The sequence below is a fragment of the Gallinula chloropus genome (genome assembly GCF_964237585.1).
Source record: "Gallinula chloropus genome assembly, chromosome: 23".
Lineage (NCBI taxonomy): Eukaryota > Metazoa > Chordata > Aves > Gruiformes > Rallidae > Gallinula > Gallinula chloropus.
The window spans coordinates 3,759,375-3,784,951 of NC_140108.1; the positions used below are offsets into that span (position 1 = coordinate 3,759,375).

Here is a 25,577-nt window from a genome sequence, read left to right on the forward strand (position 1 = left end):
GCTTTCCCTGCAGCACCGCTGCTGTGATGGCACACTGTACCCGCAACGTCGCCGTACTTCTGGAGGCTGCTGAGTGCCAGAGAAGGTGGGACTTTAAAGCGATGGGTAAAATACCTGCCAGCAATTTTAGAGTCAGAGAGACAATTCGGTCCTTGGCTGTGTGTGTGAATGGAGGGTTGTACCCCTGAGGTTGCTGCAGCAAGGAAATTCTAATCCTTCTACTGAAATTCCAGGCCAAAGAGCAGCGTGTGAGGCATCGGCGCCCATCCAGCACACCCAGACAACTCCACGGGACAGAACTTCCTGTCATTCTCCCTGGATGCTACCAACACTGCCAGGATGTCACTCTAGAAGAGCCACCCTGGGAGATGCATCAGGAGATGTGTCACCTGCACCTGCTGTCACACACGCCAGCACCTCTCCCTGCACGGAAAGTCCAAGCATTTGGAGGAGCTCAGCGGCAGGGCACGCAGGCTGGTGCAGGCTCGGTGCCATCTCCTCTCTCCCCAGCTTTTTCTGGAACAATCCACATGCTCCAAGTCTCCACTGCAGCTTGGGCTTGCCAGTACCAGCGGTGAAGAAAGCTCTCTTCAGCCCTGCAGCGCAGGCAGGAGGGCACACAGGGCAGTAGGAATCACACCCACGGCCCCAACCTCCACAGCGCTCCAGGCTGAAGGTTTCTTCCCTGGGAGATGGATACAGCGTGCCAGTACTGCAGGTGATGTGGCTGAGCCTCTGCCCCACGCTGCCACCTTTTGCTGGGATCAAAGGATGGGATGACATTTCTGGGGGAGCATGGAATTTCAAATTCTTTTTGGGGGGGGTCAATTAAAGGGGTCGAATTTACCCTTCCCTGGTATAACTCCAGTGCCTGTGTCAGAATTGCACCAGGGACAGGTCAGACCTGGCTCTTTCCTTAGTGCTTCCCTGCTCAGTGGGACTGGAAGGATGTGCTACCGAGTGGTGCTGAGCTGTCGCTCCACACAGGCGTCACTGGCTCAGCGAGACGGGTTTGTACTGTGAGAGGGGCCAATGGTTGGATTGCACCGTTGCAATTCGTGTCTTGCTCGTGCTATTCCTACAGCCTGTGAAGTCCCAGGGCTGCTTCAGGGTTATCCAGTTTCGGAGAGGCTCGTTCTGTCTGATAAACTAGAAATGAAAACTCTGGACAGGTACAAACGCAGGACTCGCAGGTCGGATGCAACAGGTTTCCTTCTCAGCCAAAAGTCCAGACGACTCCCTGAGGCCCTCTCATCCATCTTCTGCTTGCTAGGATTTTTTTGCTAGGATAATTGCAGCACCACCGCCTCCTCGCTTGGACTCTGGCCAGTGCCTTGGTGACCTCTCAGAGGTGGTTGATGGGGTTAAAGGTCCCCGACTCTGAAGCTGCTCCTGCCATGTCCAACCAAGCACCCAGCGAGTTCTGGGAGGACGTGTGGAGGGGAGCGTTCTCAGACAGGGACAGCATCATTGCATAAGCCTGGAGGAGAGAAGAGCAATGCAGAGACACGTGTGAATACACGCGTGGGACGGGCTGTGGTAAGCCGTGTGTAAGCACAGCATCACCTAACCACAGAGGGAATGGTTTAGAAGCACCCTCTGGCTTTTAGGTCACCAGGATAATGCTCATCACTCTGACCACCCCAACCTGCTGCAGAGCTTACAGGCAGCTGTAGGGTCAATCAGGAGAGGCCATTGTTCCCATTGGCTTTTACAGGGCCAGAGTCTGTTCCGTGCCGGCTCCGCACGGGGTCACAGAGGCGCAGCCCTGTCCTAGGCTCTGCTTGCCAGGGAAGCAGCCACACCACACACTGCCAGTCGCCCTGTTCTGCTCTTAAAAGAGTACACCCAGAGGCAAGCAAGTGGCCTGGGGAGAGAAGGGCCTGGTTGCACACCACAGAAAGGGTGTAAAGCCACCACACCAGTGGTAACCCGAGGGGCAGCTCGCTGAGCACTCTGACAGCACTCAGCATAAGCTCCCTGTTGACCTTACTGAGGGGAAAGCCCCCATGAGCCCCCTGCAATCTGGAACAGGGGGATGTGGTGCCCACCCTCCCATAGTCTACCTCAGCTGGTAGGATGGATGCTGTGGCTTCGCAGCCCTCTCCTTCACACTGACCAGGCATGACCTGGGACACGGGTACCAGGCTCAGCAGAGCAGGACCCTCAGCAGTGCGGCTGTAACGGTGACAATACTAACCACTCACCCTGCTCCAGCCTCTCCTCCTACAAGCCGAGACCCAGATCTACTTGTCAACACACTCCTGTTCTGGGGCTGTGCTAGATTGCTCCAGCTTTGTCCTCTTAGGCCGGGTATGCTGCTACATCTGCTCAGAAGAGGCGTGCTGTGCCGCTCACCCACACGGGGTTTTGCTGTTGCCTCCCCAGCACGGGTGATGGTTTGAGTTATTTCAGCTAGTTATGGTGACTGAAGTGTAACCAGCCCTACAGCTCATGTGCTGTAACATGGGTTCAAACCCCAACATATCCCCACGCAAGCATGGGCCAGACCTAGGGGTGGAGTACAAACTCTGTGGGCAAGCTGCTCCGAAGCAGGACACTTAATATTGGGCATATTAATAACAGGAGTCAGGCACAGAGTTTGGATTGGTTTCACCCAGAGAAAGCCATGTCCTTTGATCTGCAAGCAGTGCCTCCCCAGCTGCAGAACTACCACCTTCTAGGAGGGGGGACACAACAATTTCACAGGTTTTGGGATGATGACAAATCAAGCCCCACGTTCTGCCTGGTGACTGCATTGTGCTGCTGCTTTGGACACTTAAAACAGATTTCAGGACAAATTCTGCTTCCTGAAGGGCAATGAGCTGTACTCATGCCCTGAAGGGACCAGTACGTTCTCTCCCAACCAGTCTGGTGATGTCATTTTGCCCAACAGCTCTTCTGTGGTAATCCTTCTGCAGGAATCAAGCTATGAACTTCACAAGATTACACCCAGGTATTGTGGTTTAATGAAAAAGCATCAAGCACAAAAGGATCTGCCACACACCTCCAGGTTCCTCTCCAGGCTCCCATGGGTGCCCAGATACCATTTTGAGGTTTCTTGGTGGGACTGGTCTAGCTCAGAAGGCAGATTTCCAGTTTAGGTTTTGCTTTTGTAGATCAGGGAGATAAAGGAGGAACTCCTCCAGCCTCATCAGACCCCAAGTCCTGGCAATACTACTCCTTTCTCACCAAGCCCAAGGATAGGTTATTACTGCAGACCAGACCCCAAGTTGCTCAGCGTACACCAGCTGCAGACCCGTCCCAAAGAATAAATAAATACATAACAGGCATAAAAACATTTATGCAGACAGATAAAAACAGACAGATGCCTCTACCCTTCTATATAAACGTGTTCTCACAGCACAGGCTAAGTGACAGATTGATCTGGTGACCTAAAGCTGATTCCCACTCCATTTCTCCTCCATCTCAGCTCAGCTGCGACACGACACGGTGCACACACGATTCCCATGCTGCAGGTGGGATTCCTGCTCACTGGGAGGGCAAAGAGGCCTCAGCTACAGGGGTCAGCTGCTTGCTAATCCTACTGTACGTGCTGGCGGCGAGCTAGGTGAAATGTTCTGTCATGTACCTACCTGGTTTTTAGCCTGCCTGTACAGAGTCTGTTTTATTGCCTCAGAGTCTAAGGTGGAATTAAACACATCTTTAACTTCAAACGCTTCCTCGGCTGCTTTGCGAAGATCCAGCCCCTTCCCAAAATTCGGCATCTGCTCCAAATCTAACAAGCCGGCTTCGTCCTCCTCAATACACCTGTACCAATGACCAGGGGAAGGGGTTGACCTGTTGTTAGCTCATCCCACCGTTCACATCTAGCCCATGTGCGTGGTGCTCGCCCAGTGCCTGCATGCACATACCACGGGGTCTCACAAGCCACATGCGTGAACTGGCAGACGACAAACACGGGGACGACACAACACGTTGAGGAGCAAAGAAAAAGTGGAGAGCATGACTATGCACCAAGGAGTGAGAGTGCTGGAGATGTCCCTGCCAGCCTCAGCACGGTTTGCTTTGGGCTTCTGTGGGGAGGTGTCCAATTGCTGTCTGCTCCCTGGCATGTCAGACCCTAGGCACAAGCACTGCTGTGCCTTCTTTGAGTTGCAGTGAAAAAGGTGATGTGCAGGAATCAAGTCAGATATTTGCATCACAGGACATTTGCTACAGTACCCATAACAGGGAAACTGAGGCAAAAGGCGAGCTCAGCCTCTGCTGTGTGCAATGACCCATTGTTTGAAAGGTGACTAGACGTGGCCTGGCTTTGGAAAGAAAAAAGCATCACTTTTTCCCAGAGCTCTGAGAACTCTGCTTGAAGAGTTTTGCTACAACTAAATGGGGCAGCGCAGCACAAAGGGACTGCTTTATGTGTGCCTCTTCCTTTGCCCTGAGCAGGGTTTAAGGAGAAACACGTTACCCACTGGGCTGGGTGCCCTGACCATGCTGCTGTCTGTGTCGGGCACACTGATAGGAACGCCTCAAGTCCCAGCTATACACCTAACCACAGAGTCTCCTTGCAGTCCACTTGTTTCGTGTCCCCCACCGTGGTGAAAATGGAATCTCTCAGGTGGATGCTCAAATCAAACAGGAGGTATGACACATGGCTCGAGAAATAAAACCACAGCACTCACAAATCTCCCACGGACAGGGCTCAGAAGCCTGAGGCTCAGAAGCCTGAGCCCTGTCACACTTCCCAAAGGGCATGGCCCACCTCACCTTCGGGTGTGGTCAAAGCTCATGGTGAGAGATGTGGGCTCTTCATCTTCTTCATCCTCAAAGGCTCCTCGGGGCTCTGCGGTGGGTGATACCGTTTCATCCTGTGACTTCCCTGTCAGGCTGTCGTCATCTTCCTCTTCCAGTTCTTCATCTTCATCATCCACATCTTCTGTTTTCTCGTTTGCTAATCCATGGCACTGGGAATTGCCATCGATATCCTGGATTTCTGGCCTGAAAGATTTGGTCAAGAGGGAAAAGAAGAAAGAAAAGAAAAAGAAAAAAAGAAAAAAAAAGCCAAATGTGTAAGTCTGGAAGTCTGTCCTGGCCCTGCCACACAAGGCTGAGAGCTCTATACACACATATGACACATTTCAGTACCTATACCTATTATTAAACTGCAAGGAAAGGGAAAACTGACCTATTTTGGGCATTTAGAAATCAGCCTTCAGTGTCTTACAGGCTAATAATCATGTCAAGTATATACCAATGCTCTTCAAAGTAGAAGCTGGTCTAGTCTGGATGTAAATGACAGTTTTCCTCATCTTAAAAACACCACATCCACAGGAGAAGCTGCTTTCTCCTCCTCCGTGCTGCTGCCCTCTACCATCTCCCTTTGAGCAAGCAGGAGGAGGAAACCTCGCAGTGTAACCCAACAGCCAGCCCAAATCCCCCCCCTTACTTCTGGTACCTGTGCCTGTAGGCACCTAGCTGACTCCAGAAATCAGCAGCTTTTAATTATGCTGAGAGAACAGGAGTGGGATCAGCAGCGCTATGGACTCAGAACCCAGGAGGATGCCACCAAGTGACATGAAGGAAGATTAGCATCTTCACCAGGAATGTCACATCAGCACGTTGCATCCTCCTCACTGTTCTTCACATGGATTTACATCGTGATGTGGATTTCTCATACTTACACCCCAGATCTAAACCTCAGTACTGGCACTAAGTAGCTACGTGTGACCACAGGACAGCAGCAGGTGGAGTAAGGCTCGTGATACGGACAGATCGGAAAGGAACTTACAGACTAGAAGAGAGGTGCCTCCAGTTCCCTCAATCAGTGCTCTCTGACCGTGATGGCACAAGGTAACAGCTCCATAGCTGCATTTTTATCTAGAGAAGGAGCTGTGTTTGCTCACAGCCGCTGTGGAGGAGCCAGCCGCAGCACCAGCCTACCTGCTCCTAGCACCACGTCTCAAAACGTGCTCCACCACTTGCTCCCCACCGGTCTCCAGCTGTCTGTGGCCCTCGTGTCAGCCCTCCTAACCCAGGTCACTCTTGGGAAAGACTTAACACTGGGCTCAGAGCCCTTCCAAACCCCTACATCCCCCTCTGAGTGTTTTAAACGGGCTGCTGCAGGGCAGAGGCTGGCTGGCCTCTCAACCGCGTTAGCAATACACGTCACCAGGCAGTTTGACTTGCTCCTCTACCTTTTATCTGCTAAAGTTGATGCTTGATTCATCTCACTATTTGCAATAAAATTTCTGATTTCAGAGAAATACGCATCCTCTTTTTCATCTAAAAGTGCATGGTTGTCTGACTCCGAGTTTGGGGAGGAGGCACTGGTCCCAAGGTGGTTTGTAATGACTCCAGAGTGCTGGCTCACTGAGAGGGAGAGACAAGAAAAGAGAACAGGAGAAACAATCAGATCTCGGCAAAGGTGTTATCTAGAGGAAAAATAAAGGAGGAAGGTCGATCCTCTGGCTGTGCATTGAGGGTTTAAGCCAACTTAAGCATTAAGCCAAAGCTGCCAAAGGGAGCTCATGTTTTCCAGGCTCCAACTGCACAGAGACACATAGGTGATGCTCAGCATCTACAGGCAGTGTACACAACTTAAGAACCATGAACCACTGCGTAGCTGTCTGCCCATAACTTTTCCATATACATTTTTGATCTTAGGCTGGGAAACCATTTAGCTGGCTTCAGCACAGGAACTTATTCCTTGAGTTTTTATCTTAAGGCAAAGTCTGTTTATCTTCTGGAAGCTCACACATACCTACGAACGCTGCGCTGCAGGGTGAAAACCCTTGGTAGAGCCTGAACAGCCACATCAGCAGCCCAGCAGGAGATTGTTATCTAGGCAAGGGAGGCCATGCTCCTGGCCAGAGTCCTTGGGAAGTCAGCAGCACGATGGCTGTTTTATGGGCTGGAGGAGGGCCTGTGGCAGTAACACCTAGCAGAGCCAAGCCCTGTGCATAAGCATGGTGGATAAACCATCCCTGGAGCAGCAGGCGCGGCTGTTTGGATTTTGCTACCTGATATTTAGCCTCAAGAAACAGTACTTCCCATCACAGCTCCCTGAGGAGACCAGAGAGACACAACCATGGTGTCTTCTCCCCCCAGGAGCTCACAGCTTTGCCCCTGCCTACCTGGAACGTTCTCGTGTTCGTGTTTCTTCAGGTGTCGGTCCAGGTTGGTCTGCTGCCCGAAGCATCGGTTACACAGGTGACATTTGAATGGCTTCTCCTTGTTATGGATGTTCCGGACGTGCCGCTGGAGGTTGGAGGAAATGCTGAATGACCTGTCACAGTATTTACACCTGAAAAATAGAAGCAAATGCCAAAGAGTGCAACGTGAGGAGGGGGGGGTGGGGGGAAGGAAAAGAAAAATCTGACTATCAGAAAACCAGAAAATGTTGGTCTATAAATCTTTACACAGCCAAGGACCTGGGAAGCACGAGGCATTAATCACTCCAGACAAATCTGATATTATTGTTATTCAAGGAGCACAAAGAGAGGATTAGGATTAATTAAGAAGCGAGCCCTCCAAACAAATAAGAACTTCAAACTAAATAATTACTTTTCTGCACATGGACGTAAAAATAAGAAAGGTGAATTTATTCCTTCCACCCATCTTGTTTTGTAGGTGAAATAAGGCTGTGGAGGGAGGAAGGAGAAGACAGAAGGAGAAGAAAAAAGGGAGCTTCAATGTGCAAACCCATCACTAGCTAGCACATCCCTACATGAGCTAGCACATCCCTACACGAGCTAGCACATCCCTACACGACGTGGTTATCTGGATGTACAGAAAGCTCCTGCTTTGTCTGTGGAATTCCTTGTGGGAATCACGGTGCAGGCAGGACAGTGTGCCTTTAAAGGTAATTATGGGTATTACTATAGTACAATAGCTCCCAAGAAATGCACTGCAGGTTCCAAACAGGGTGAGATTTACTCCTAGGTAGTATCTAGTTAATGATGAAAACCAAATGCGTGATGTAAGGAGGTTCAGGGCAACTGCAGAGAGCAGAGATGCTCCTGCTTTGGAAGGAACCTCGGCAGCATCTCGGGAGATGCGCTGGGAGCTTGTCCGGGGCTGCCCGGACTGAGATGCCCCAAAGAGAAGCAAGGCTTGGCTCAGCCCCCGGCTGAGGAGGCAGCCCGTGTACTGAAGAGGGCAGCTTCGAGCCGCAGTTTGGGCACTGGAGCTGCGGAAAATCTCGTTCCTCTCTGAATCCGCCTGAATCCCGCATTAGATCTCCCCTTAAATACGTCATTTGTACCACGACAAAGCTGCTTTCCTCACGGCTCCACTTCCCAAAGCCCTGGAAAGCAGAATCCTTCCTCCTCCACAGACCTTTGCAAATCCTGTACACTTATGGGACGACACAAAACCTCCTCCTAAGCCCCACTAAGCCCAGAACAAACCCCTTACTTTAGCAGAACTGCTCTGCAACAGCAAGCAAAATTCACCCCAGTGAGCTGGGCTGCTGTCTGGTAAGGCATATGGATGGCAGGATGCTTGTCCTCACTTAGGGATGCTGTTAGTTGGTTAGGTGAGGAGGGCACACAGCACTTACTTATCCGTGCATGGAACAGGACTTGCCTCAACACTAATGTCATAGTATTATTTCCTACAACCACAACAGGCTCAAATGGGGGTGTAAAAATCTATGCTGTGAAGCACAGACACCATTTCCAGATGTGCTACAGCTGTGGGGTTTACATGGGCTCTAAAAATAAATTGGTATTATTTTTGGAAACAGCAGAGATGTGTTTGGGAAACACTCTCCCTCGCTGGATGTTTATGGATTCCATGTCTGCCTCTCAATTTCCTACTGGTAAATGGCCCAGAAGAATAAAGATATTTCAAATAATGAACCTGTGTTACGATTGACCTTGGAAGAAAGAAAAAAAAATCTCTTTTTAAATCAGTGTTTTCTCAGCCCTCAAAAGTTTTTCATTTTTCTGACAAACAAGTACTGAGCAACCCCAGGATACAGGACAGTGTTTGACCATCAGCAAGAACTGTGCTGAGAGCTGAACACACAGGTTTCCAGCTCTGATTCTCCTCCTATCTGCCAGCAGCCAGTGACTCCGATTCAGGGAGCTGTTGGGCTTCTGCTCAGCATGTGAGTAAACTGAAACACCAAAAGGGTGCCTAAAACACCCCAACACCCCTGTGACTCCACAGAACTGTCCCCAGCAGTTGTGCCTGGCTCAGTTCCACTGGTACTTCACCATTGGCCCCCTCCTTGCCTCTGCTGATGCTCAAGATCTGCCCTCCCAGCCTGTCCCCACCAGCCCTACATCCCTCTGAGCCCAGCTCTCCTCTCTGTTTGCCTCGTCCCTGGCACAACAGCAGCATCGGGGCTCCGGGTGCCCCGGGCACCCACGCTGGGTCTGGTCTCCATTACTCACTGGGGCAGTTCAAAGGCAGAGCTTCCATGCACAAGGCAAGACCCATCTGCCCCCCCTTCCACCCCCCCCCCCAACACCAATTTATTCAGATACTCAGGAAGTCTTTGAAAAGTTCCCTTTGACAGGTCCCTGCTCTGACTATGAGCTATGTGGGCGCAGGTTAGGGTACAGGGAAAGGACAAAGAGCTTGTTAAAAAAATAGGAACCAGAGGGGCATTGGAGAGGAGCAATAGCTGATGTCTGCAAGCCAAGGGACAAGGGAGCTGTACAGCATTATTTGTGGTCCCTGAGGGGTCTGTACTTGGATCTCTGCTGGTTTTAATCTAAATAAATGACCCAGACGGAGGAACCAGCTTAAATTCAGGGAAGAGGTGAACACAGAGGCAGGAGAAGAATAAAACTCCAAAGGAGCAGTATTTGCTTTGTAAACACGCTGACAAAATGGTAGTGAGGTTTCTTCCTTATCAGTTTAAAGTAACACAGCAACGGGCTAAAATACACTGTGGGAGTGGAGGACAGCTCTGAGCGAGCCTGAGGAAGGACAGGAGATCCTCAGAGCTCAGATGCCTCCTGTAACACAGCTGGCAAACCCACAGTGAACCTGGTGAGGTAGGAAGGAGTTGCTGAGCTCATGGCAGTAAAGCCACAGCAGCCTGGTAACCCTTCTGATAGGAGTGCTGGGGAATGCGTGTCAGGCAGTTTCACCAGCACTGGCAAAGCTTTATACTGGTGTGATGCTCCACCTGAGCTGGAAAGACAGCAGGAAACACAGGGACAGCCGCTCTTCCTCCCAGGGACTCCCTGATCCTAAGTGCATTTGTAGCAGGGATGAGTTTAGGCTGCACTTTAAAGCAGGACAAGGGGAAAGGAGAGACTTCACTGACTGCCTGCAACCCTGACTGGCATGGGAGCCCTGTTTGAGTTGTTAGTTTGAGCTTAACACAGATAACAGGACACAGGGGCCTGAAAGGAAATTAGAGAGAACCAAATTCAAACCAGACGTCAGGAAGCACATCTTTATAGGGGAATCACAGCCAGCCAGGCCCTGCTTCAGGATGGGCTGTAATTCCAGAGTCAATTAGATGGCATCCTGGAGGGAATGGGCATTCGGAAGAAGAAAATAAAGTCTTGCTAAATCAAACAGCTTTTGGTTGTTCTCAGCCCAGGTTCTACACAGTGTAAGTTGTTCTGGGGTTCCAGAGAATGAAAACAAGGCTAAGAAGTGAACCCAGGACTACACTACAGTTCATGTGCTCCAAGCACAAGAGCATCACTCCAAACTGCCTCTTCTGGGATTTGTCATCTCTGAATAACAACCAAGTCCTATTCCTTAGGGCCTGGGTTTCCAGGGAAGTCCATCAGGATTTTACAAGCCCAACTTATTTTGCATTACTCTGAAAGAAGCAGTGAGGTCAGACAGACCTCTCTGCCAGGGGTAGGGAACACGTTTTAGAGTCAGTGTGGAAAGAAGCAAGGGATGCAGTACATGGAATGTCACTGTGCAGCACGGTGTCTTCCAGCCTTTCCCAAGCAGGGGATTTTTAGAGAGCAAACTGCATCACCAGGTATTTCTTAACACTCAAAAAACGCAGCACTTCCTCTTCACACAAAGAATTAATTCTCCTCCTTATGTGCTATTAACTCCTACTTTACACATAGTGAGGAGCCTCGGATTTTAAGTGACTTGGCAAAAACCACATCACCCACCCATGCCCAACCCAAATCACACCCACAGCACCTTGTTTTCTTTCTACCTGCACCCTGACCTACAATTGGATGTTTGGTCAGTTAGTGCCAGCTGTAAGAACACTTTAATTCATATCTGGGTGAATATGGAACAGTGAGAGAGTCAAAAGAAAAACCACTAGGCAATCAAAGAGAAGTTATACACAAGGCATCGGTAACGCAGCCTCCTGGTACCTGTGTGAAGCCAGCGCTTAGAAACAAGTTACTGCTGCAGAAGTTGGAAATCTCAGTTCTCTGAGAGCAAAAGAAAATCGATGATAATTAAGCTGCTCTGTAAACGTCGCCCTAACTCTCAGGGGTGCCATTATAATGCAACATTGTCCAGAAGTCAAACCTCTAGTACAAAAAAAACCCCACACGGGCCATTTTCTGGGAGAAGACCAGATCAAATAAATCTTTATTTTCCTAACCTTTGTTAAGTTGCAAGTCTCCTTTTTTGGAAGAAAACTGAACTAACAACCTCTGAAGAATCGGGAGTGAGCGTTTCAGTCAGCCAGGGGTGCACAGTGAACACACAGTGTTCATTCAGGGCGTATCAAGTAACGTAACTGAGAAAATCAGAGGAGGGGGGAATGGTTCCAAAATACATGTCTGCTTTAGAGAGGGGCTTTTTTTTTAAAAAGAAAAAAACCATCTAATTTACCTAATGTCTACACTCCAAATTCTGTACAACTCTCTGAGGAAAATAAAATGGCCTCAGTACATCGCAGGGATTACAGTGTGGGAGAGGGTAGGTCCTTAAGTTAAACTGAGCATAAAGATCTGATGCATTTGACCACACAGCCTTTTGCTGCTCATAAATTTGTTTGCATTTCTCTTTATATACCAACTACCACATTAGCTTTGTTGTGAGCCTATGACTGCGTATGGAAATGCCATGATATTAGCCACCAAACCCCAAACTGTTGGGATTGTTGCTGTTTGACAACGCACAAAACACTGACTTGCATTATGGAAAACACAATGCTCGACTGTCAGTGAGCTCTCAATCCATCACTCATTCTGTTTTGCTCATTTATGTACCTATACTAATGAGAAATCAACCAAAAAGCATGGGTTTTGCTGACATTTTTTGGAGCTGACTGCAAAGCACTAAGAGAAAATTCTGGGGGGAAAAATTCCTGCTTGGTTTTCCATGAGAAATGCTCCTACATACCTGGACACATACACACAGAGTTTTACATAGTGCCCCGTGGGTTTTATTCAAGTGCCAAAGAGCTGCTGAGAGGGGACTGTCCCCTCTGAGCGCCTGTGAGCAGGATGCTGGCCGCAGGAGACAGGCAGCAGGGCACCCTGCCCTCTGCACAGCCACGGGTCACAATCCCATCACCTTGACCACAACCAGCAGGGAATCAGCCTTCCACACCCAGCCAGACACGTGGAAAAGAGTATGTATTCCACCCCCTCTTCTTAAACTTTGTGATTTCCCTAACTGGGGTTTTAAAGCAGATGCATCAGGGTGCTTTTCTTCTCCTTTGTTTTTTTGATCCCCTGCTCCAGGCACCTCTGATATGCATTAAGGAAAGGGAAAAAAAATGTAGCTAGACCCAGCAGTTAAGTTGCTGGCAAGCCCTTCAAAACAGCCCGATTTTCAGAGACATTCAGCACCTTCAGCTGTCCTTGAGATGAATGGTTAATGTGAGTGTTAAACAACACTGCAAACCAGACCACTCATTTGCCAGCATACATCTAAATATAAGTTAAGTGTCTATCTTCGAGCTGCCAAGCCTGATTATTTTTGGCTGGTACACATAATATACAGTCCTATGAATCACTGTATGTAATGCTACAGGGCTGTGGTATTATGTTGGCAGGGCTTTATAGGAAGGAGGGAAAAATAACAGCGTGGTGAATGAGGGGTGGTTGGGAAAGGGGCTGTGTGAGGGGGCATCACCTGTAAGGCTGCTCTCCAGTGTGTGTCCGCAGATGCCTTGTCAGGTTTGCTGAGCGAGGGAAGATCTTACCACAGTACCTAGATGGAGAGAGCCAAAGTCACCATCAGTGCACGCCAGCCCCGCCGCGCCGCATCAGGTACCAGCACCACCAGCTACCATCGCCCTCGTTCCTCTTGGTACTGCTCCCAACATCTGTATCCCTTTATGTACCAAGGGAGTACCCTCCTTTACGTGGAGGTAAGGACCAAGACAGCAACACCCACCCAGAGTAGCAGGATGCACAGTGGTGAGGCAGCGGTGGGACCCACTCCCATCAGAGACCCAGAACGACACTCGATGATGCGGCATCACTGGGAAGGGCAGGAAAATCAAAGCCCCCTCTGAGTGCACCCAGCTTATCTTGGCTTCACAGCTTATCTTGGAGGGCTGGGCAGGCACATAAAAACACAGTACAGATGTAGTAGCCCATCCCAAATATATTCTCCCAGCTTCCATGTGGAGTTGGAGGTTCTCCTGAGCCTACACACCGTTCTGTTCAATACCCTTCTCCTGAGCTTCTTCCATCTAGTTTCCTGAAAGCTTCCTGAATGCACATGAGCTTTTGACATCCCCAGCCTCCTACAGCAGTGAGAACTGTGCTGCTGGAAAGAACTTTGTGCTGTTAGAACCCATCACTCAGTGACTCCATTCAATACCACCTCGTTCCTGCCTCAGGACCGAGAGCATTTAATCACTGCCTATTCATACTGTCCATGGCTTTGGATTTTTACAGCCCTCCTTTACAGCCCTCTTATTGTACAGAACCTACTCCATCGTCCTTGGAATTCACAGATAAACCTGCAGCACTGTGCTCCTGCTCATGGGGGGCACTGCCCTGAGCCTGACAGTCTGCTCAGAGTAAGGGAACACAGCAACAGGAGATGAAACAGGAGAAGGAACCGTGTTCCACAGTGGAGCTGGTTCACAGTGAGCTCAAAAGGAAAGGATATAGAAATAAAAACATTAATTGGGAAATAAAATGCTAAGGTGATGTTCTGGGACTATGAAACCTGACGCTGTGCAAGGACCATGTGTGCAGCCTTCCTTAACTTCAGAGGCATTCAGCACCTTCAGATGTCCTGAAGACAGTTAATGTACATGTTAATCAGCAAGGAAATCCCAATGCTGACTGGGCAGGGTATATCTGAATGTAAGTTTAGCCCCTATTGTAGGGAGAACCCCCTAATTTCTGAATACTCCACTGAAATGTGAGCCCAACAGCTCCTGTGGCAAAGGCAGATGCAAGGAGACAGCAAGCAAAACATCCACCCGCTTAGTGCACTGAGGACAAGGCGACAGGAGCCACCTCCAGTAGCTGCAGGGAAAACTGCAGCAGCAGATACTGGGGTTATTCCCTCAGTGATCTGCTCCAACACAAGCTCTTAGAGCTGCAACAGGTACAACTGTTTGCTGTGTGCCCCTTTAACACTGCATTACTTGGCGCAGCCGTGCTCGTGTTGGGAACTGGGGCACTCGTTGCCACACACCAGAGACTTGGCCTGGAGAAATCTGCTTGCTTGAGAATCTCCAGATCTGCACTCGGGGTTATTAAAAATTACAAAGAAAATAGAAGATGCTGATTTTCTACCAGACAAAACAAGCTATTTCAGAGCGAATTAGTCATGAGAAGGCTCTGTTCTAATTCTGCTGCTTCTTGTTTTTCCTTCCCACCCCTGCCAAGACAGTAAAGATGCCCATGTGAAGTTGCTCTGTGTCATGCCAGTGTCCAGTGCAGCTTCCCAGCTGGGGTGGGGGAACCATCTGGCTCCCACAGGGTGCCCAGGCCCTTACCTGCAGGTGTAACGTTCCTTGCCCTTGCGCAGGATGGGATCGGATAGCGTGGGGGGCGGAGATCGGAAGTTGAACGGGTGATGTGGAAGGGGCTGCAGGGAAGTGCCAGTGTCTGCCTTCATGGCTGCAAAACTCTCCAGTTTCTCTGTCATGGTTTCTATGGCTGACATCTGCAAGGACAAGGCAAGACCTCGTGTCATAAAAATCCAGGGGAAGAGCAATATCTGGTGCATGAAACATGCCTTTGAGCAGCAGCATGTTGGGCAAAGCCTGCTGCTGCTGTCTGCTCTGCTCACAGAAGCTGGCTGCACAGACAGGAATGGAGCCACAGAACCTGGCCAGGGGAGTGAGAAGTCATGTGCTGGCCCCAGAGGCATCAGGACAGAGACCCCCCCCCCAGCAGAGCCACGCCATGAGCACTGCATCTCAGGCGCTGGGCACTCTTTTACCTTCTGCCACATGCTTGGTTCCAGTGGTTCAGACTAAAAGCTCTCTCAGCATATGCTCAGATTCCCTTTCTCCAGGGATGATGCCGAAATCACACCCTGTGGTGACCTGCTGCATGTCAAACTTGCTGCCCAAACCCTCCCTTCAAACCCAGGTCTCGGAAAGCAAGGAACTGGGATTTCTCCTATGGCACCCAGCACCCTGCCCAGGCTCAGAGGGATGGCAACAGCAAGCCGTGGGCAAGCAGGGAGGCAGAGGCTGGAGAAGTCTTGGGCAGGAGGCAATAGAACCCTGGAAAAAGCGAAGTGGGGGCACAGGGGAATGCATGACCATGATCCAGGAGCTGAGACTGAGGGCAGGCTGAGCCTGGAGGGATGGAGAGGGAGCGTCTGGGGAAGAGGAGTTTCAGACTCAGGATGGAGCTGGTCCACAGAGAATTTGCCTAGCAAAGAGGCCAACACTTTAATTGCATGTGAGATGGGTTCAGAAGCCAGTAGAGGTGATGGAGGAATGGGTGGGAGATGGCTGAGCTTCCTGGAGTGAAAGGGAACTCCAGCCAAGATGCTGCGGGTGAGCTGTGGCTGGATGAGTTACGGTCAGGAGGACAGCAGCCCTGAAAGCCTGCTTGGATGGGAGCAGCAAGCCTAGGGATGTGATACTGCATTAACCATTTCTGGGTGCCTTTATCAGCTGTATTTCATGTGGATCAGCAATGGCCATATTCCCCCATGAACACCAGGTTAAAAACCACGCCAGAAAGTGGGAGAAAGGGGAAAAAAACCCCAACCTGGAGGTAGAAGAGAAAGGGGAAAGCAAAAAGGGAAAGCAAAATATCAGCCTGTGAGCAAAAAAAAAAAAAAGGGATACACATAAAAATCCCACCTAAAGGAAACCACTTTTACTTTCATTGGAGCAAAACAGGAAATCCAGATCCAAGAGAGAAACGCACCTCGAAGCGCAGCGCTGCCATCTCCAGCCCTCAGCTTTCCACACTCCCCAGAGCGAGCAGAAAACAGGGATAAACCAAACAAGGCAGCACTAAAGCTGCCTCCTGGCTGCAGATGACATCACCGGGAAAGAAGGGAGCGCTGGGGGGAGCGGGAGCCTCGCCGGAGAGTCAGCCCGAGCGCCGGGGGACAGCGAGCGAGCGGAAGGCAGTAGGAAGCCATATATCAAAACTAGATGCTCTATTGTACAGGAAGGGCTGACCTTTTGCACGTTTACACTTTATTAAACTGGGCTCGGGGGGGGGGTTTGGGGGGGGAAGAGAGCCAAGATATTGTTTAAAATGTATGACTATAAAAAAAAGTTGTCTTAATCACCAAAGAATACATTGTGGAAGGCTGACAACCATTCATAAGCTGTAAAAAAGAGGAGTAGTAAAACCCATTTCTCGATAATAGATCCACGGCCCCTTAGTTGGAGGCTCCCAGCCCATGATAAATAGTAAGTAATACTTAGCGCCAGCCACTTGAAAAGGTTACTTGATCATTTACAGCAAAAGCTCTGCCCCAGCTGCCAGTCATGTAACAAAACCATCATGTTAAAATGCTATCCGGATCTTTCAGAGCTATGCCACTCAGCCCTTTGCTGGAGTACCTGGAGATATCTTTTGTTGTGCCCTGTTCTTTAGGCACTTAGTCAGAGATGTTTGCTGGCTTGATAGCCGTAGGCTTATTTTAAAATTCTAAACACCGGCCATAGCCTCTCCAGTGGTAAAGGCACTTTGCTATTTAGGGAACAACCGCCTGGTTATAATAAAAAAGAAGGGGAGAAGAAAAGAAACTGAACAGGTGAGAAAAGGTTTTTCCATTAAGTTATCAAAAAGTTACACCATTTATTTATGTTGTCCAGAGTTTCACTTAAAATAGACAATAGAAGAATAACTCGTGTCGGAGCAGAGAAACTCCTGTCAGCGACTGGGCAGGAAGGGAAACTCGCCTGGAATTCGTTTTGAGGGAGAAAGCATCTCCTGCTCGCTCCCAGTGATCACAGCTTTGGGCTTAATCGCATCTCACTCAGGGCCCTGTGGGGAATTGTTCCCAGAAGAAAAGGCTGAGTGCAGGCTTGTGTTTGGAGTGAGGGGAAGAGAGCACGTAGAGCGTGCCTCTGACCGACCCAGTGTGCGAGCGCTGGCCCTAACGGAGAGACAGGAGCCCCTGAAAACAGGATTTCTAAGGAAAAGCAGCAGGATAACGATGGGTGGGGATCAGGCAGTGAAAATCTCCCCAAGTTCCTGAGCAGCTGACCTGTCTCCCTTCACCCAATCCCCGGGTGGCTCTGCAGCATGGGAACGGCAGCGCTGGAGACAGAGCGATCTTTAGGCAGCAGCCCACTTTATTACAAGCCACTTATCAGGAAGTTTCGGGCTCGAGCGATTGTAAATTTGAGGCTATTTTGTGTGATAAGCCATTAGAGATAACCAGACCTTCCACATCTTTTCATTGCCATGGGAAGAGGACGTGGTCAGGATTTCAGGAACAATGTTAATAACCTTCCACCCAATGCTCGCTCCTACACAGGGTCTGTGCGCTTCTCATCGTCTTGTTGGGTTGCTTTGCCACACTGGCTCCTCCCTGCTATCAGATTCTTTACAGGCAGATATCCCCACTATTCTAACTCACACAAACACAGGATGTTCCTGGCCAGCCTGTCACCATTATCCAGCCTGTATGAAGGAAAAATCGGGGGAAGTTATTAACCAAACTCTGAGGCTGATGCGAAACAATGAAGGAACTAAGTTTAGCTGTGAAAGCAACCAGGACCCAGCTTTCACAAACCTGCAAGTTATTTATCTAAGGTGGGAAACACTATCAGGGGAGAACAATGCATGTGAATATGAAGGAGAGCACAATGACGACCCCAGAGCTCAGCTCCCATCGTGTGATGGCAGCAGGACAGACCGACCGTCACACTGGGGAGATGTTGGGCAGAGCAAGGAATCCTGTGGGCAAGGAGTGATACCACTTGTCGCTGGGTTGACTGTGGCTTTTAAGATAAGGGGCTCTGTAAGCTGGGGTTGGTGCTCCTGGAAAGTCCTGGTTGCTCCAGACTTAGCCGTGCCTTTCCAATGCTCCGAGGTAAGGGCCTGATGGGCTGGTGTTCCCGCTCCACGCTCCAATGGGAAAGCTGCCCAGCAGCCTTTCCCATCACTCTGCTGCAACTCAGGCCCGATGGAGATGCAGAGGGAGCAAACACCCACAAGCTGTCAGCAGAGCCTAGAGGGGAGGAGGACGGGGAGAACACAAGCTCTCTGCCCCGCGACCCACAATCCTCTGAGTGGGCAGGGCTGAACCCCGACCCTCTGCTGGCCCCACACATTCCAGATGGCAGAAGGAACGCCAGGCAAGTATAAAATGGGACTGCTTGGCTGTGGGGCCACCCTTCTCCACTTCGCACCACTGCACCCGGTCACTGGTGTTCCCAAAAATCCCAGGGGTGTTCTGGCCCGTGGGAGGAGCGTGGGGCAGGGCACGGGGCAGGGCACATGAGCCATCCAGACCCCCACCTGTTCTGGTCACATGAAGGAACAGCAAGGCAGAGCTACTGCTGCCCTTAGGAAATGAGCTGTATGAGCTGAATGGAGCGTGCAGAGCACAGTGGGGTCTCTGGTGGGGCCCCTGGCTGAGACAGAGCCTGCACCAGTCCCAAACCTCCAGCACTCGCTCAGCACTGTGTGAACTGTCACGGCCTTTACCTGGGGGTGAAAGAGCAGCGGGGAGGGTCGCAGGTACTTCTCCTTGAGGGCACCCACAGGGTCCGTCACCTTCCGCTTCTCCACCCTGCTGGACAACAACACAAGGGTTACGTACCCCATGGGGACACCGCACCAGCCCGTCCGCCCTGCACCTCCATCTGTGCTCCCGGGGGCATGAGCATCCAGCTGCCCCTTCCACCGGACAGGGGAACCATGCCCACACCTCACCCACCACAGGCACTGGGAGAGGCGTGAGATGAGCCCCTCTTCAGGCTGTTTTTACCGACATTGGACTGATGACACAGAGCTCTGATCACATGAGAACCAACACCCAGACACATGAGTACTAACACCTCTGTGCTAGTGGTTTGTAAGTCTCTGCTACAGTGAAGTGCTGTGAAAAAATACTATGGGTACAGCACAGGCAACAGGGATGTGGGACCAGCTCCGGAGTCCACAGCAGGCAGCCAGGGCATGGAAAATCCTGTCTCTATCCTACAGGTTAGTACTGCACAGCCCCCAGCGTGCTAAGGCATTATGTGCTCCACAGTCACTGCCCTTGCAGCAGAGGTACAACTGCCACTGAGTTTATATATGAGCAATTTAAAAAGTGAGGACCTGGTGGGAGAGCCCTGAAGGGACTCGGGAACACGAGTTCTCCTGATGTCCCCTTGGTCCCTGCAAAGACTCCTCACTTCGGGACCTCACTGCACAGAAACCACCCCGAAGTCAGGCTCCTGCATTTGAAAATACAGCTCAGCTCTCACTAAACACTCCACTTGCAGGGAACCCACAGCGCTGGGTCACCCAAAAAGGGAAATGGGAAGGTCCTCTGTAGGAGAGAAGGGTGATGGAAGTAACTGCAGCAAATGCAGCTGCATCTTTAAATCCCTGGTGTCGAGTCCACCCCAGCCAAACCAGCAGACAGCCCATAGTAAGAGTAATTTTAACTACATTAGTCCAGCATAAGTGAGAGCAAATTATTTTTGCTGCATTTCAGCTGATTGGTGTGTGGATCAAATTACCAAAGGGTTTAAAAGAAGAGTCATGCAGAGTGCTATTTAGCGAACTGTACTTAATCTGCATTTAATTTCTCTTAGGTAAAAGAGAAGAGCTGGATCTGCAGGGCGGTCGTCACCTCTGCGTGTTGGATGGCATGAGTTTGTACGGGCTCAGCACGTCACAAGGTTCTGGCTGGCACAGGTCTCAGCCAGGAAGCTTCACCCTCTGTGACGTGTGGAAATGAGCCCTGATTCCCAGGGGAATCCCTCTGGCACCCGGAGAGACAGCCCCCTCCCCACCCCCAGCATCACTACCCAGAGCCTGAGCAAAGCGCCAGCGTCTCACGCAGCGTTACCATCGCCCAGCACAGAGAAGCCAACGAGCCTACAAACCTCCTCGTCAGAGCTGAACTCTGTGGTGACCAGAGGATTAAGCTGATCCTTTCAGCCCAGTGCCTGAGAACGTCACCTTAACGAGGCCGAGCTAAAAACTGCACTGATTTCAGGCTGTCTGGCTGCATTAAATTATATCACCAGGAGAAAATGTCAAGGATTTAAGTGGCCTTTGGGAGAAAAATGAAGGAGCCAAATGATGTGAGAGAGTCTGATAAAGAGAAGTTTGGAAACAAAATATTTCCATATTTTTTAAGCTGGGACTTGGAAGCTCTGCTGTTTGGCTCATTACATCAGAAGTCTGAGTCGAGAGCAGCTCCGCCGCTGCCTTTCTATTTTAATGTATTACTAAAACTATATGCCTCCCGTGGAATGCAACCAACGATGCCCCCATCCTTCACTTCCATCTGTCTTCTGGACCTTTACGGTTTTCCCCAGGCTACTATTTTAACTGCCAACAGCTTTCCCAGCCCCTGTTATTTTAACATCCCCGCCACCGATGCCCGGAGGTGGCAGGACCCTGTGCTCAGCCCAAGCTTCTGCCTTTCTACCCCAGCTCTTCATTTTTTTTTCCAGAGGTACTTTTAACAAAAACAAATGCCAGCCTATTTACATCATTCCTTGTTTTTCCAGGAGGAGATGGCCACGGTGGGTCCCAGACAGAATACATTACGTGTCCCGGGCTGTGATGCAGCCGTTGCCATCACAGATGGTAAGCATGTAAGCAAGCAACACAGCACCAACCCCGAGAGCGCTGGCAAAGCGAGAGACGCTTTCTGAACAGCAAGCAACGAGGGCTCACTAATCCTCATCTCAGCTGACAGCTCTTTGGCCGGGCTAGACATTGACATCACTTTTTCCCACAGTTATCACCCGTACGGCAGCCGCGAGGCACTGACATAGGTGCTGCTCTCCTGGCCTGTGTTTCCATCCCTGCCATGGCCACAGTGCCCGTTGTTGCTCACAGCGCTTTGAAGCATCCCAGTGCTGACATAATCGTCCTGCGGTGACTCTTGAGTCTTTCCAGTGCTAAGGTGACACTGGCTCCTGCAGCAGAGCTGTTAACTTCACCGCAGCAGCTGAGGGCAGCCACGCTCCCTGCACAGGTATTGCAGGAGCAAAGCATGTGCAGCCCTTCACTTAGGGATCAGGCCCTGGGCTGAACCCACACACCCAGCATCCTGGGCTAAGGGAGAATTAATTGCCTCGTTAATGTCTAAATTGAAGTCATTTAGGGCCCCTCCTTTCACCAGCCTTTGCTAAGAATGAGCAAAGGCCACTTGCTGGGGGACAAACACCTCGCCCGTGGCGCTCGCTGGTGCCAGCCCTGCACAGGTCACACGCAGGCTCAGTGGCACCCTCACCTTCAGCTTGAACCAGTTTGCCTTTAGAAACAGGTTCTTTAAAATCTCTCCACCAACAAAAGGCACAAGTCTCCCCTTTACGTCTCCTCCTGAAATCAACCCTTCTGGAGGTGTCAGCGGCACTTGGATAACTTTGGATAACTCTGCTCTACGCAGGCCGAATGCATTCGGCTTGCTCTAGGCATGATGTGACCAACCAGGCCTTCCTCAGAGCCCAGGGTGAACCTGGAAAGCCCCCACGGTCTGCTAGGAAAGATCAGCCTGCAAGGAAGGTGCCTGGGAGTGACCTGGGACACGGCCGCTATCCCGTACTTACACTGTACTTGTCACCCCAGGCTTAGAAGCGTTTCGCAAGGCTGGGCCCACAAGAGCAGCTCCTACCAACTAAAAAAGTCCAAGGAATTAGCAAGAAAAAGGGGTAGGGAGGAAGAAAGGTGAAGTGGCTCACAAAAGGCCACCGAGCCAGTCAGTGGGAGAGCTGCGTTTCCCCGCTCCCAGGGCTCCTGACTCATTCCCCAGCCATGAGAGCCAGGCTCAAGGCAGCTGAACTCTGCATTCTTATCGAACCAAACCTCTGGAATTTCCCCAGCAGAAGTGCCATCTTAGTGTTGGCTCGTGGGAGAGTCCTTAAATAGGTCAAGTTTCTTCTTTATCAAAATAAGGATGTGCTCTTTATAGGGATTGATTACGAGTTCTCCTTTCAACCATTCAGCCCTTTCGATTCAGAGAATTCACCGTGCTGTGACAAAGGAGAGAGAAGCACAATCGAGAGCGGCGCTTTCCCTGCCCCTTCCAAACAACCCACATCCCGATCCGCCTCGAGCTGCGGCATCAGCTCGGCAACAGGCTGGTAGGGAGGAAAGCTTAAGGCAGGGTATGTTAATACCTGTATATGGGGTCCATGAAAAAGGGTGATGGCTTAGCATAATGCAGGGATGGCTGCTGAGGCAGTTGAGACTGGGAAATCTTGGGTAAGACTTCACTTGCCATTAGCTTCCTTTCCCCATAGATGTGGTTTTTCCGTGGCTCTCTCCCCCCGTTCTGGCTGGCTCGGATGCGGTTGCCGATGCTCAGATCCAGCGGCTGTTCTTCCCCCGAGGATGGGGCTGGCAGGACCTTGGGTGGTGGCAAGATTGGCTTCATCTCTTTTGGTTTCGTGGTGAGATCGAAGGGCGACTCCGAGCTGGTGCTGCCTACTTTGTGGAGGTCCCTGGGTGACTTTGGTTCTGCCTTGACCAGCAAGTTGTGATTGAGGGTCCGCTCCGTGAAAGGGTAGAGTGAGTGGGGGAAGTTGGGGAGGAACTGGAAAGGGAACATGGAATGATAAGGGAGCGAACCCATCTTTTTCTCCTGCATCCCCATAAAGCCAGGCCCAAAATACTTCTCTGCAATGGAGGCGATGGCTTTAATAGAGTCATTGGCTGCTCCCGTGGCAGGCAGCAGGTGCTCTTCGGGGGGAGGGAAGAAGGAATGCTGAGAATAGAAGAGAGGGATCTCGCTCGTGCTGTTGGCGGAACTGGCGGACACAGAGCTGCTGACGAAATCTGGCTTGCTCTCCAGTTGTTTGCTCTTATCTTTCGTTTTGTCCCTGTCGCTCTCTGCATCACTGTCCAGGTCGGAACCGGTGCCAGTAGTGGTGTCCAGATCCGTGCCCGTGGTCGTATTGACATCCTCAAAGTCACTGCCATCGGACATGTCACTGTTCCTGGCTTTGAGCTTCTCCAGGTAGGAGTTTTCCAGGCTGCCTTCACACTTCTCCTCTCCCGACGTGGCCTGGTTGCTGTTGCTCACCGCAGAGATCAGGGGAAGCGCTGGGTTCCCCAGGGGGCTCGGAAGCTTTGCGTCTTGAGTGTGGTTGAGGGGACTTTTGAGCAGTTGCGTGGGTGGTAACAAGGGGGGTCTGGGGTACAGGGACGGTGGGAAAATCCCCGGGAATCCTGGAGTGAGGGCAGGAAATGCAGGGGGGGCAGGTGAGAATGGGAGCCCCCCCGGGTGCGGGCGGGATGGAAAGTAATCGTTAAACCCCAGGCTGGCGTGATTGAGGTTGGGAGAGGGCTTGGATTTGTCCATCATGGACGTGGGTGTCAGGGGTAGCCCAGGGGCAAAGATGCCCCCTGGGTTGTAATGGTTCTTGCCCTCGCAGAAGCGGCGGTGTTTGTTGAGGGAGGAGGTAGTGCTGAACATCTGGCCGCAGTCCTTGCACTTGATCTGCGTGCGACAGTCCGCGTGCATCCGCTTGTGACGGCAGAGGTTGGAGAACTGCGTGTAGGACTTGTGACACACCTCACCTAAAGCATCAACAGAAACCAACAACAAAAGGGTATGAAATTAACAGGAAGCGGCAGGGAAGCCCTGGGGAGCTCCAACCATCCCCACCCTGCCCCGACACCCCGCTCCCCGAAGGCGCAAGAGGTGAAACGTGGCTCTAGAGACCCGGCCCCCCTTTTCCCCTGCCAGGCCTTTCAGCACACGGCGTGGTGCCCCTGAGCATCAGCTCTCCCTGTACGAAACTCACGAGCCTGGTCACCCTCCTGAGTTCCCAAGCACATGGGAAAAGCCACCTAGAACATCTTAACATGTTTATAGAGCACCCTGCCTCAGCAGGGTTGGGCTCGGTGATCTCTGGAGATCTCTTCCAACCCCTAAAATTCGGTGAACCTTCATTCTGATCCTGGGAGTCCTGGATGAGGAGGTGGGAAGAGAGGCGAGGGGGGGAAAGCAACGCTGTGTTTGAGCGCTGGCCATCGCCCGGCTGGCACAGAGAGGCCACGAGCCCAGAAGGACCATTGCCATCCCCTCAGTAAGCCCCTTCCCACAGACTCGCTCTGCAGCCATCCAGGGGGACGTGTTACTCCTGCTCAAACTTTTCTCTTTGGGATTTGCAATGCTGCTAATCACACACCGTAATGATAATGCCTATTTATATCAGCTGGCCCGCTCTCCCTGTAGGTCTGGCATGGTAGGGAGTGCTGAAAGCTGAAGGGAGAAGGACTTTGCCTCATTTAATCAAACTACCTTTTCTTTAATGCCATTAATAGCAAGTAACCACTCCGTAGGGATGCTCTATAAATGCTCCACCAGCCAGGCCCCAGTTCAGAGCTAGAAGCAGGGGGAGATCCTGTATTCCTCAGATTAGCAAGACATCCTAGCAATGCTACAGTAGCTACATCAGCCTTTCCTTTAATGACCTGTAAATACCAACCTTCCAAAATGTGAATTTTTATGACCTCTTTCACCCACAGACTTCCCTGGTGTGGAAGGAAAGGGGCAGAGCAGGGAAAAATATCCCACCTGAGCTTTGCTGAGTATCAAAACACTGTAACTTGTTACTGTCTGATGCCAGGGATAAATTCTACTTCTCTGTGAATTAACATACTCCTTTCACTGGAGAGCTGCTGTGAGCACTGTTTCACAAGTGTGGGAGCTGAGATGAGGGATGGAAAAGTAAATTGTTGGGACCTGAATCCCAATTCTCTGAGACCTCCAGCTCTGTGTCCTCCCTCCCTTCCTTCCTCCTGACTTGTACTCACAGGTACACACAACAAGCCTGACTTTCCCCTGTATTTTTTTCTCCCAAATCCCCAGGATTTACATCAGTGCTCAGTAACCAAATGCCAGGAGGCTGTTTCCCTGGCAGCTCTGATAAGGGCAAGCCCTTTGTACTGAAACTCAAACCAAAGTTTGGAGAAGTTTAACAAGTTTGACACCACAGTTCTAACGAGCACCCCAAACCCCAGAGGATGGCATGGAGAGGGGGCTGTGGCTGTGCCCAGGGATACTCCATGGTGGTGTAGAGGGGATGGGTTCATAGGAAGTGGCTGATCTGCCTAAGCAGGTTGTGC

The 25,577-nt window shown here is 50.9% G+C and overlaps 1 protein-coding gene across 2 annotated transcripts in view; it reads right to left on the minus strand.

The window, feature by feature from the left end:
• Nucleotides 1-1,345: 1,345 nt before the first annotated feature.
• PRDM16 (PR/SET domain 16) overlaps nucleotides 1,346-25,577 on the minus strand; it is a gene marked incomplete at both ends in the record, with an annotated part of 286,316 nt that continues 262,084 nt past the window's right edge. Inside the window, 9 exons of one of the 2 annotated variants that reach the window (XM_084274611.1) lie at nucleotides 1,346-1,423; nucleotides 3,597-3,771; nucleotides 4,729-4,959; nucleotides 6,156-6,330; nucleotides 7,095-7,264; nucleotides 13,003-13,080; nucleotides 14,834-15,003; nucleotides 18,978-19,065; nucleotides 22,622-24,023. In XM_084274611.1, the coding sequence (XP_084130737.1) occupies nucleotides 1,346-1,423; nucleotides 3,597-3,771; nucleotides 4,729-4,959; nucleotides 6,156-6,330; nucleotides 7,095-7,264; nucleotides 13,003-13,080; nucleotides 14,834-15,003; nucleotides 18,978-19,065; nucleotides 22,622-24,023 (2,567 nt within the window). Of the gene's footprint in view, nucleotides 1,481-3,596; nucleotides 3,772-4,728; nucleotides 4,960-6,155; nucleotides 6,331-7,094; nucleotides 7,265-13,002; nucleotides 13,081-14,833; nucleotides 15,004-18,977; nucleotides 19,066-22,621; nucleotides 24,024-25,577 lie in introns of both variants that reach the window. The other variant, XM_084274610.1, reaches the window with a different exon arrangement.